The sequence below is a fragment of the Malaclemys terrapin genome, chromosome 3, assembly GCF_027887155.1.
Source record: "Malaclemys terrapin pileata isolate rMalTer1 chromosome 3, rMalTer1.hap1, whole genome shotgun sequence".
Taxonomy (NCBI): Eukaryota; Metazoa; Chordata; order Testudines; family Emydidae; genus Malaclemys; species Malaclemys terrapin.
In genome coordinates this window covers 102,445,694-102,459,044 of record NC_071507.1, presented here as the reverse complement: position 1 = coordinate 102,459,044, position 13,351 = coordinate 102,445,694, and the positions used below count along the sequence as shown (strand labels likewise).

The window sequence follows — 13,351 nt, the reverse complement described above, 5'->3', positions numbered from 1 at the left end:
CATCCAACCCTACTATCTTCAAATTCTGTACTCAGTTATTTTGTTGCTTTTAAACTGATGGGTTCACATTTTACTCTCAGACCATTATAAATCCTGAAAGACTCCAGTAAAATCTGTGGAGTTCTTCTAGATTACACTAGATTATGTCCTGTTTGAAAACTCAGGGTACGTCTATACTTACCTCCGGGTCCGGCGGTAAGCAATCGATCCCGGATCAATCCCGGAAGTGCTCGCCGTCGACGCCGGTACTCCTGCTCCGCAAGAGGAGTACGCGGAGTTGACGGGGGAGCCTGCCTGCCGCGTGTGGACCCGCGGTAAGTTCGAACTAAGATACTTCGACTTCAGCTACGTTATTCACGTAGCTGAAGTTGCATATCTTAGTTCGAAGTGGGGGTTAGTGAGGACCAGCCCTCAGTATTTATGATTATTTTATATTTATGGCATTTTCAGGATCTCACAATTACATTTCAGTCATATACAGAGTCATATTTACGTATAAATTCCATTTTGTTGGACAGTAGGCCCAATCCTGCATTCCTGCACTCAAACTCCTATAATAGCAACGAGAATTTTGGGTATACCAAAATGTGAGTTCAGGCCCTATTCACCAAGTTATCTTTTGCTACAAAAATAAGGTCTTAAAATTTTAAATGAGAAAGTTTGGCATATATGATATAAAGTTTGGCAATATATTATGAATGATGTTCAATGTTTCTGATATTTGTAATACTGTTTTTAATGGACAGGGGGGCTATTCTACAGGATTTCCATTACTGTCTTCAATTACAAGCCCATCTTAGAGTCAAAAGTACAGAGTGTGGTGGCCGAATGGGTAAGTTAAGTTTCTTCCTATTTATGAGAGTTGTATATGTGTGAATCTGCACCTTAAATTACATCAAATTGATAAGAGTTGGGGAAAAGGGAGAACATCAAAGAAACCAGTTAGTCTAGTTTATAAACTCTCCGGAGCAGGGTCTGTCTCTGTGTTATTTGTTTGTACAGTAGTTAAAACAGTGGGAACATGCTCCTTCTTTGGGCCCTTAGGTACCCTGGGTAAAATTTTCAAATGTTACATAAGGAGCTTGGGAATTTAAGTCCCATTTTCAAAAGTGATGTAGGCATTTAGGGACGGAAATCAATGCGCGTTAGGCACCTGGAACTTTTGAAAATGTAGCCCTTATACATCTAAGTCTCATTCAAAGTCCACAGGACTTAGGATCCTAAGTGCCTAAGTCACAATCAAAAATAGTGCTTAGGCTCCTAAGTCACTTAGGCATTTTTGAAATTTTACTCTACAGCAATAGAAATGAGGGGTCAACACTACTAGTGGTTCATGGACCAGAGTTTGTGTATGTCTGGAGCAGAGATTCTCAAAGCCATGTATGCTTGTTATGATTGTCATAATACCAGAAACTGCCTTGTTTATTGTAGCATGCTCTCCCCATGCCAGGCTAGCTTTATGTTGATACAAGGGATCTAGAAATGTCAAGCCACCAAATGTAGCTTGATGTGCATAAGTGGATGGGCTGCAAACACAGGTCATCAAAGTGACGAGGAAAAGATCAGAAAATAATAATCAAGACACCACCAGAAAGACTTCTATTAGCAAGCTACTATTAGAATACAAAGAACGTCAAATATAATATTTCTGGAGAAGGCATAGCCCAGGGGAACCATGGAATTTTCCAAAATAACTTTTTCCTAATGTTGACCGTAACATTTATTTATGTGTAATTAATTGCTTTCAAGCTAAAGTACATTGCATGTATGAGGTTGTCTTAAAAATGAGGTCAACACATATACAAAAGCAGAAAAGTAGGCAGCACAGTAAGATCTTGTTCTTGTTTATGAGGTGTTTTACAATTTGATTTAGTACAATAACCTTCTTTACCTCATATTAGGGAGCTGTTTCATACAGATTAGATATGTGGGAGAATGTACTTTTATGTTCTGATAGCTGTTTGTTGTTGTTATTATTATTTATTTATTTATTTTATTTGTTTATTTATTTGGTGGTAGGAGGCCTAGAAGGCCTCCTTTTTATTTTTCATATAAATTTAAAGAATTTTTAATGGTAAATTACTGTATATCTGTGAAAAGTTTTGATAATACAGCAATCTGAAGTGATATTTGCACGCTACCTACACATAATTTTATACCCTAAAACAAATTTTGGGGCAAAACACTTTGGGAATATACAATAGTTGGAATCTGCTTTAGAGCATTTTGATGTCAATAACTTTCCATAAAGTGTCACATTGTAAATTAGATCAGGTGATGGTTGATAGATGTAACTGAGGCTCATTACTTTTTTGTTAGCGGTTTGTGGTGGGCATTTTACTATGTACATGTGGAGGGGCAGCCTTTCTATTTTTTTATTATTACTATTATTCTTTCCAAAAGAAAAATAGTTTCCTGATGATAGATTTATTGACACAAAGCTGCAGTATTTAGATTTCTGTAGCAAGAGACCCTGAATCTGTACATTCATTATTAAAATAAATTATACTCTACAAAATGACTGAGGTAGATTTAATGATAATGTTTGGTGGACGTTGGCGCTGAAAAGTGACAGCTATGCACTATATTCTTATTGACCTGCTGCATCTAAATATCTTAGAGAACATCCCCACAGTGCTCTTAAAGCAATCAGTGAAAAGCTGGTCCACAGAGCACAGTTGGCTCCAGCTAGTTATTTCATACAGTGTAGGATCCTTAGCGGGGGATCAATGGAGTAGTTGAGTGATTGGACTGTTTGCATTCCGTTTGATCTCACGCCCTAAAATGGATTAAATACAGTGTGTCCATCTTGTATGTTACTCCCACAATGAGGTTACGAAGGATCTAGTCTCGGTGTGCCAATCACCCTACTGCAAAGATCCATGGTGATCTGATGAAATTGTTCACTGCTATGGCGTTGAAGTCACTGAGTATGGACATCTGGGTTTTAATTCTTGAACATGGCCAAAAAAATACTTTGTTCCACTCTCTTGGCCACTGTAAAGTAGTCATTGAAGGAAAGCAGTTGAGCACCTCCAGGGCAGGCCGCAGAGTCTTTCTCCCCGGTACAGGTACTCTCTCAACTCTCAATTTCCTCTCAAGACCACAGTCTGGGGAAACAAACAAATGAACAAACAAACCCTCTCTGTCCACTGAACTTTCATCCCCACAAGTTACAATTTGATAATCCTCCCCAGATTTACAAAACCCTCCAATGTCATTCATAGGGCGGTGGTGCCAGGCAGCTCAATCCATTCCCTCCCCAGCTTAAACCAAACCATGCACATCCTCTGTAACCACTCCGCTTCATAGGTCTCTACCCCTCCATGTGGTCTGAACTTTTTGAGGGGAGGAAAGAGGGAATAGAAACTAGTATGCCACCTCTTTATGCACTTAGGACTAGGCTCTGCACCCATTGAAGTCAATGGTAATGCTCCCATTGTCCTCAGTGGGGCAGGATTGGGCACTTCATGCATATTTAAAGGAAAAAATTGAAACAGAGAGGTTCGGCAGCAGATTATAGACTTTTGATGAACATTTACAGTGTATTTCCCATATCATTCAGTGCCCAGAAATCTTTCCAACCACAAACTTTACAGAAACAGTGTCATGGGCAAGGGGGGGGGGGAGAAGGGGGGGGTGTCTCAGCACCTCTTACAGTTGTCTATTGATTGCACAGTGCCTTTATTAAGGGTCCCTTCCCCACTGAAATCCTCCACTCTGCACCGGTAAATATATACACCTATTAAGGCCATAATCTCACAATGAGGAAATGTTAGTCTCTTCATTTTGCCAAATAAAGGTATTGTTTTTGGTGGGAGAAGGTGAGCTTATAAACTCTGCTAGATAATGCAGGGGCCTTTCTTTACCACTCCATCCTTGTAATTATTCTCTCTGTATTTTTCAGCTAAATCAGACCTTCCAGAACTGGAATTATACCGTGTATGTGGTCAATATCAGGTAAATGTTGGTGATGATTGGGAAAATACCTGATTTAAGTCCTTTAGTGGAGTTACCACACACTAATTGATATTTATGCTTCTTGCTTTTTAAGTATTCAGCCAACCACTGTGAACAAACTGCCAAGGGAGAAAAGAAGCACTGATCAAAGGTAACGTTCTGGGACTTTTTAGTGATAAAGGCAACACGTACTATCAAAATTGGGTGTGACATAATCGCATGCTATGGGCCACACCTTTCCATTTGGTAAATGTCATTTATGGCCACCTACTGTCCTGGATCTGCACACAAGCCTCACATTGGTATGATGTGTATTGTAATTTAAACTACCTTGGATTTAAATCAGGTTATTCAATGAGCTCCTTAAAACTTGGCTGATCATTTTTCAAAACTTAATTTTTACCTGTCACAAAATGTGGCAGACCTGTCTAACATACATGGGAAGCAATATCCATTCTCCTGTCCCAGCATTATCTATCTTAGGGTTTTCTGTAGTACCCATCACTGGTATCTAAGCACTATCTCTGGAAAGAGGCATTTTTTCTCCTCTGCCTCATCTCTAAGGGCCTGATCCAAAGCCTATTGAAGTCAATAGGAGTCTTTCAATTGATTTCAATGGACAATGGATCAAGACCCAGGTGGTAGAAAATCATGCTGAAATTGAATGCCAAGTTGATGCAAATCACATTACTTACCACATGCCCTCACTTCCTGATTTCAGTGGGCTGCTGATTAGGCACTGGGGTTGGGATTTGCAAAGATAGCCTAAGAAAGTTTGGGGTCCAACTACCTGAAAGCCTGTGAGAGTTGGGTACCTAACTTGCATGGGGTCTCTTTGAAAATCTCAGTCCAGGGTGTGGGAGGCAAATGAGAGGGATGCTGGTCTTCTGACTGAATCAAGGGCAGGTGGCCAAAACAAAATGGCTGCTGTGGGGTAACGAGAGACTGAGTATGGAGTGCATCTCCTGGCAATGTAGGTAACCGCTTTGTTGTTAAGATGTACATGAGAATTGTTGTGATAGGATAGAGCCTTTTATCCCATGGTAGCCCATTCAGGGATCATTATCCGGAGCTAGTTTCTGATGCTCTCAGTTCTTGTACACTCTTCCTTACTCTTAGTGACCTGACAACAGCCTGTGATAGATGGATGTTGTCACCACTGAGGGAAGGAATCAAGGGATGCAGAGGGGATGAAAAGCTTTTCCTTCCAGTGTCTTTGCATCTCTTACCAGAGAAGTTTGCTGCCCAGCCTGTCAGCAGCCCTGCTCCCCTAGAACAGTAACAGGAGACTCAAGCAGGTTTCAGCCTCCCATCCTCCTCCTATCAGCCCTAGGACTTCTTTTCCCTCCCTTTTCTCTATATCCTGATCCCTAAGAAAAGAAGGGAAAGAGGAAGAAATAAATATCTCTTTCTACTTACAGTGCTGGAAGTCTTTGTAAAGGCTCTGTCTGACAAGGTGCTAAAACTTCTGGGCCCAATCCAGCAAAGCATTTCAGCATTACTTAATTTTAAGCATGTGAGCTTTATTTCAACAGGACTAGTCACATACTTAAAATTAAGCATGCCCTTAGAGTGGTTTGCTGAGTCAGGCCCGGAATGCTCGACACCATATAGGCGTTGAGCCCTGAGATACCTGTTCAGCTCTGCACATGACTTTATCAGAAGACTATCCCCAGACAGGCCTTCAGGAACTGGAGGCAAAATCCAGAGAATCCAAAATAAAGTGCTAAATTAAACTATTAATTTAAAAATAACCCTCAGCGTTACTCCAGAGTACCTTGTGATATCTAAAAGTATTGGCTGGGGAGTAAAACCACCCTCTAAATCACTTTTTTAGAAATAGGCATGTGCAGTTCTGATTGTAAGAGTTTGTCCTTTTCTTTTAGTTCTTGGAGTGTATATTGCTCCTTCAATATCCTTCTCATCCCACTGTGTTCACTGTCATGTTGCAGGAGATAGCCTAGCTGCTATGCAATTAATCTAGCTCTTATGACTCCTCCTAACATCTAACAATGTGAATTTACGGGCACTGGATATGAACACCCCCTTTTCTTGATACTTCACTCATCACATTGCATTTCAGAGGTATGGGGATTGTGTCTAACTCAATACTGTACAATTTTTCAGAATTAAAGGTCTGATCCAAAGACCAAATAAATGCAGTGGCTTCAATAGACTTTGGGTCAGGCCCAAATAGAATAGAAAGCATTGTCCCTTCATTATGAACTATTTATTTCAAATACTAATCATGTTACATATAACAAGAGTCTGTTTCATATACTCTAGGTTGTTGTGTTGCACATACCACGCAAAAAATAAAAGACCTATAAGGACCTTGATTACGTCTGAAGAAACTGACTGAAATAATTGAGATTGCCTGGGTGGAATTTAGCTCAATGGGTGTTTTGATTAGAAATTAAAATCACATGCTGTATCTTTCAGTATTTTTATATTAGTGGCATGTATTTTCATCTCATAATGCCATATAGAGTGGAATCCACTGGGAAAACCTGTATTCTTCCAGTGCCAGCAACAAGTGTGTATACATTTCTCACAATACACTATCTTGTCATTGCAAAAGCAGGAAATTTAGCTTCCCAGTAGTCTCCACTGTTCCTGTCTCTAAAGACCAGTCTTTCAAATCCTTGCAGCTCACATATATTAATGCACAGGTATTTGTAGTATTGACAAAGAGGAAATCAATTGAATCCCAGGTGAAGACCCAAAAAACCACTCCCCCTGCTACTTCCTCCAGACTGTTGACTTTAAAATGTTTGTTAAAATTTTTCAGTTTCAAGTTTTTCTTGGACAAGATTCTAAAGAAACCAAATAGCATTTAGGGTATTATTTATACCTGTCAAAAGTTAGCTGGTGACACTTGTAAATCTTTATCCAAAATGGAGGTAATGTTTATTTCTTACTTTTAGGATAATCTGGTAGAAGGTCTTAAACTTTCTTTTTTTATGGATGAATCTTGCTCTCAATGTGTATTCATAAGGATTTTGTAAATAAATTATCAAAGATTATATTTTCTTGTTTTCCATACTATGGACAGTCATAAATAATGCTGATCTCTTAGTTTCAGGAAGCCCAGTATGTCATCTGTCAAATAAATTTCCCTTTGCTTTCAAATACTTTTCATTCCATTTTCCCTCAGGTTTTCTCTAAACCCAGGTTGGCTCCAAATTTAAAACTTCAGTCCTAGTCCATAAGCAGCATGGCCTTAGGCTTTATTTTCTGTAGATTTAATCCTATTTGTCTTCGTCTTTTTAACTCACTCAACATCATCTCTCACCTACTTTTCTCTGACTTTTGCTCAGAATCATGGTCTTGGTTCTTTAATTTGTCTGTCTTAGTATCTATCCTCTTTTTTTGCATTCATCCAATAATTTTTTAATGCTCTAACCTCACTCTCTCTCGCTCTCTCTCTGCCCTCACCCGTGCGTATAACTATTTCATTCAATAGTTTGAACTACTTCCAAACTGCTTCCCCTCTAGTCATTTTCTGCTGTTTTACTCTAATCTGTTTCCACCCTCATTTGCTATATTGCAGCCATAACTTTTAAAACAGTCTCAGCATAGTACAGTTCTTCATCAGACCTCCTGAAGTGATGGATGCAGAACCCAGAGAGACCGAATTACACAGAGGGAAAATGGGAGTGGAGAAGCTGTCATTTTGGGGCATGTTAAAAATAGATAAGAGAAAAACAAAATAAAAACATGGAAGTGGCTTGTTGTTCTTGCATTGCTGAGCTCTATGAGTTGAAGCGATCCAAAGTACACTGTGCTTATGATGTGATAATTCAATGTGATGATGAGAGTCTCATGCAATGCCAAGTCCAAAAGTGAACATTATTATCAGCACCTTGAGCACGTGTAAAGATCTCTGGATGGCAGCAATGTGACAATATCATGCATTGGTAGATTATTAACTAAAGTAAGAGACAGAATTTTATCACAACAGTGCTGTAGTTTTATGTGTGTTTAATTTTCTCATCTTAGTAGCAGTGTCTCTATCCCAGAAGGTGCTGTTTCAAAATAGAGTTAAAAGGACACTCCAGATGGAGCATAAGCACAATGGTTTGTGAGCATGGTGGTCTTTTGTCCCTGCCAGTTTGCACAAATCTGTAACAATAAAGTAAATTTGTGTTCTTTCTGCAGATAAAATCTGCATGTTTTTTTGTTTCTTCCATTGATTCCTTGCCCTTTTTGACACCACACATTTCTTCTGCTGCTCCTGCTGCTTTTCCCAGAAAGATCCTACAGATCCCAGGTGTAGCCATATGATCAAGGTTGGGTCATTTGGGTAAAAGAAATGGCTTCCACAGAACTATTCAGCACCCCAACTTTCCTTATGCTTTTTTCCAAGCAATTTTGCAAACCTTGAGCCTTGATTTCATATATGAGCTTTTCTCCACTTACCAGCAAAATAAGCTTGTGCTTGCTCCAACCTCCACTACTTGATTGTCATAATTTTGGCCTATACTCTGTACTTAATCACTGCTACTACGGGAAATAGCAGTTCTAACTACTGTTTAACAATTCATCCAAATAAAAACGTCAGTCACTGTTAGCATGTTTAAAAGATCAGTTGCTAAATCTACGTAGAAATCTCTTCCCTTAGACATGAAAAGAAAGAGCTTAGCAAGAAAGAAAAAAAGTTCTACCAGGTCTGATTCTGCCCATTAAAGTCAGTAGGCATTTGCTATTAATTTCAGCAGGAAGAGAATCAGGCTTCTGATGAATTCTGGGTGATGGGATGTTTAATGGAATGTTTAATGGGAAGGATTCTTGAGACAAGATAGACTACTGTTTAGAAAGTGCTATGGCTTCAGCCAAGAGTTAGCAGCTGCAGGACCCCCTGTTCTTTTTTTTTATTGTTTTTGGTAAATTATCTTTAGTCATTTAAGTGTGTGACAAAATGTAAAGTAGGCACATAAGAGTTTATGGAGGAAGCTGGCATAGTGCCGACACTCCCATTGTTCATAATTGCTTTCAAATATATTATGAAGTATAAATACCAGCGTTCATAAAAAGTAACACAATTGTAATGTCTGCTCTTATTTTTAAAAAATCCTGCTAAACCTACCGCAAAATCGCTCAGCATTGGTCCAACTCTGCTCCCTTTGAAGCCAATGGAAATTATATCACTGAATTCAATGGGAGCAGAATGCTGAGCACTTTTGAAAATCCAGCCCTGTGCACACACATTTGCTTTTTAAAAGTGTTTTATTTCTGTGTAAATATTTTGCTTATGAAAGATACCAAATTCCAAGTCCTGGAGACTGGAGTCCTCTTGGTATCCATGGAAAAGGTACAAGGTTCTCCACAAAGCCCCACTAGTATATTTTAGCCATGACCTGTAGGGAAGACCTCTGTGAGCATATGGGTTATTCAAACTGTGTGCTCATTCAGTCCTTGGCCTCTCTGATGCAACTGCCAATAAGGAGCCTTGATCCAGCTCCAATTGTCTTCCATTGAGCCTTTCCATTGACTTCAATGGGAGTTGGGTGGGGCCTGAAGTTATCAGAGTGCTAGTTGTACTTGGTTATTTTGTGATGTCGACAACTTAATGATAATGTAACAAATTCATTTCACATAAGATGGCATCAGCCTTAGGTCACTGTTGACACAACATGGATTTTAACACTTTCTTTTCCCCTTTACTGCAGCACTCCCCTTTTAATTTGTAGTAGATTGTAGGTTTTACACTGCATCATGACATATCGTATTATATTAATAGTAAGCGCCTATATAAGACTGAATACCAGTGCAAAGCAAATGTTATGTTATGAAGCAAATTCAGTATGGTCAACTATTTGTCTTGCCATCCCAATTCTATGGTTAGGAATGTAACCCAAACAAAGACACATGGGCATATAAGAATTGTCATATTGGATCAGAGCAGTGGGCCATCTAGTCCTGAACCCTGTCACTGAAAAAAGCTAGTGCCAGATTCTTCAGAGGAAGATGTAAGAAACCCTGAGGTGAAAAATTATGGAATAATTTATCCATAGAAGAAGTTTCTTCCTAATCCAAGTCCGTTTGTGGTTAGTTTATATCCTGAAACATGAGGATTTATGTCCCTTCTAAAATATCCACTTCTTCTTGTATTTTGAGAGGGTAACCAGAAGCTCCTGACTTACCTTCTCTATACCACAAATTACTGTGTATATGTCTATCATTCCCAGTCTTATCAATATTACCTCATTTAGAAGTCTGTCCTTGACTCAAATAATTTTTGTTGGTCATCTCCAAACTCCCTCTATTCTGCTATATCTTTTTATAGGTAAGGTGATCAGAACTCAAATTATTCCAGGAAAGGGCCCTCCCATTGATTTATATGATGGGATTATCAGATTTTCGGTATTAATTCTGTTCCTTATACATTTGAACATTTTGCCTGCTGTGTGGACCACCACTGCTCATTGACCAGATGTTTTCATTGAGTAGTTCACAATCATGGCTGGCTCTTTTTTCTTGAATAGTTGCAATTAATTTAGAATTCAGCAACAAGTAGTTTAAATTATTCCTTCCGAGTCATGCACCCGTCTATGCTGCAGATCTTACCGCATGTATCCCAGTGTATGTTTAAACCTACTTCTAATTTACAAACATCTTTAAAATTTTTCTGCTCATCTTCAAAAACTGCATAACAAAGTAAGATATGTAGAGAGAAGCTGAAATAGCAGACTTAAGTCAAATTTCCAAAAGTGCCTTGTGACTTATGAGCCTAAGTCCCAAAGAATGTCAATGGGTGTTAGGATCCTAAGACATTTAGGTGCTTTTGAAAATTTTACTGTATGTATTTAAAAAAATGGATTCCTAGCCTCTGAACAATAAGTTTACAATGATAATAAAACTAATTAATAATGACTTGGTACCTGAGAGACTACAGTTGCATTCTGAAAAAGGACATATTAAATATATAATTAGTTCAGTCAATTAACATTGTACAAGGAATAAGAGAAAAAAGAAAATTCTGCTGTAATAATAATTGATTATTTATATTTCAGTGTGATCTACTTTACCGTATGTAGTGCATTCCTTTGGGGCTAGATTGTGGCTTTTAGGACATGGCCTACTTGGTGGCTTCTCCAAGAGTCATTGTGCCTGAGGGAAGCTCATCACTCTGGTAGCAGTGATGGAAGCACACTTGCACCTCTGTTATACCCTGGATCAGGGTGCAACATGTGCTGTCCTCCTCCTTCTGTGTCAGCTCTGCTCAGCTGACTTGTGAAGATGGCAGCAGGTCTTCCATGGGCTTCTCACAGCTAGTGCTAGCTTCACCTTTCCCCCATCTTGCACACTTATGCCAGATAACCACAATCTATTCTTCGGTACACAGTGATTTCAGTGTGAAAGAATTTGTCATTATGATTTTTGAATGGAGTTTCATATAAACATCCATTTGCTATAGTATTACTACCTTCAAGATACATTGGGAAGGATGAATGTGTGTTTTAAGGTTGGGATCACCCATCATTACATCACTGAAGTGGTGTTTCATCATTGACATTTACATGAGTATTGGCCTACTATTTCACAAATTCAAACTAAATTTTGTATTTCAACAGCAAAATGTTCTTTGTCTGGGATCTGACTGCTACAAAAATGGAGGGAAATGATCAGCTCAGAACTGTGTTAATTATCAAGTTAAAGTGATTATTATCTATTACAGGTTGTTAACATGTCATTTTGTACAGCTTAATAATATTTGTAATGTATGTCAAAATATAAAGGAGTTCCATGTTACACAATATGTACAGCATATGCTGTAAGAGTTATCAAAAGCCAGATAAACAGAATAGTTTAAGCAGATGTTCTTTATTAGTGCTGCATAATCAATTTTTCCTCCTTGTAAAAAGTCAGGATAACTAACCCATTTATACCTGATTTATTATTACTCCTGCTGTTTGTTGCCATTAGAGCATGGCTTTGGTTGCTGAATGTCCAAAGTCACATTCTGATTAGCTGGTAGGGGGAAGGGGGGCTGAAACTGACATGCTCCTAGGCAGTTCTCACTCTTCCTCTGAAATAAATGCCATAATAACCCCTTTACCACTGTCAGCCTTGTGCCTCACAATGCACCCTAAGCATGTATCAATAGCCTGCTAATGCACAGCCTATTGGGGTTATAGCTGTGAATTAATATTCTATTGAAGCCAATGGAATGTTAGGATGAACTTGGTAAGTGTGATAGCATAGCAGGGATGATCTGTCTAGAGGTACCTGTAATTCTTCTGCAGCAGTAACTCTACTGAGGCCACCCACATCCAAGGCAAATGGGTGACTAGTTGCCAGGTTTAAACATTTGCTCAGCAATATAAAAGAAAAACTGTATATTTACTAGTGCAAGAGCAGAGAATATATATTTATTAAATATTTCAATGGGACTTTGGTTCCTAAGTCACTAAGGGCCAGATTTTTAAAAGTATTTAGGCACTTAAAGATACAGATAGTTCCCAAGTGGAGTTTTCAGAAGTATCTAGATGCTTTAGAAAATCCATCTAGGCACCTATCTGCATCTTTAGCTACCTAAATACCTTTCAAAATCTGACCCTTAGGCGCTTTTAATATTTTTACCTTCGATCTTTTAGAGAATTGCCTCAATAATAGTAGCTGCTGGTGGGATTTCCCAACAGTGCCAGGTTTGGAGGGCTATGTGTGTAAGAGAAGGCTAATTTACAGGTAAGGAACAATATTTTCTGAGTTATTCTCTCCATATTGGGATAGACATGGTTTGCTCGGTCTCTCTCATGACATATAGAGATTAAAATATGCCAGGTACCTTCATCATAAACCTTATTTAAGCTGGTTGGATATTTTAATTTCAAAACCCTGATTCCTTTGTTATATCTCATTCTGATTCAAACACTGGGATAATTTTCCTTGCAGATTTGTGGTTTGGGCTCTTCTGGTTTACAACTCTACCAACAACATCAGTTTAGAAGAGCAAGCCATCCGGCAGAAACTCATAAGCAATAATGAAACCATAGGGGATGGACTGAGGGTCCATACAGTGGATGTTGATCCAGTAGGTAGGTAAAGAGGTTTCAACTTTGCCATTCTTCAGGTTTTGTTTGCTTGCCCCAAAACAAGTCCCTTCCCCCACTTCCCCTATTTAGTGAACACTAAAGGCTCTAAGAATGGACTTCCCTACTGTACTGAATCATAGAATATCAGGGTTGGAAGGGACCTCAGGAGGTCATCTAGTCCAACCCCCTGCTCAAAGCAGGACAAATCCCCAACTAAATCGTCCCAGCCAGGGCTTTGGAAGGAGATTCCACCACCTCCCTAGGTAACCCGTTCCAGTGCTTCACCACCCTCCTACTGAAAAAGTTTTTCCTAATATCCAACCTAAACCTCCCCCACTGCAACTTGAGACCAT

At 39.0% G+C, this 13,351-nt stretch overlaps 1 protein-coding gene across 8 annotated transcripts in view; it reads left to right on the top strand.

Annotated features, from left to right (window-relative positions):
- The window catches only part of ADGRG6 (adhesion G protein-coupled receptor G6), a 194,464-nt gene that overhangs the window by 133,285 nt on the left and 47,828 nt on the right, over positions 1–13,351 (top strand). For all 8 annotated transcript variants that reach the window (XM_054022316.1, XM_054022315.1, XM_054022312.1 and 5 more), the window contains 4 exons: positions 747–832; positions 3,908–3,960; positions 4,055–4,111; positions 12,859–13,001. In XM_054022316.1, coding sequence (XP_053878291.1) covers positions 747–832; positions 3,908–3,960; positions 4,055–4,111; positions 12,859–13,001 — 339 coding nt within the window. The remainder of the gene's footprint in view (positions 1–746; positions 833–3,907; positions 3,961–4,054; positions 4,112–12,858; positions 13,002–13,351) is intronic.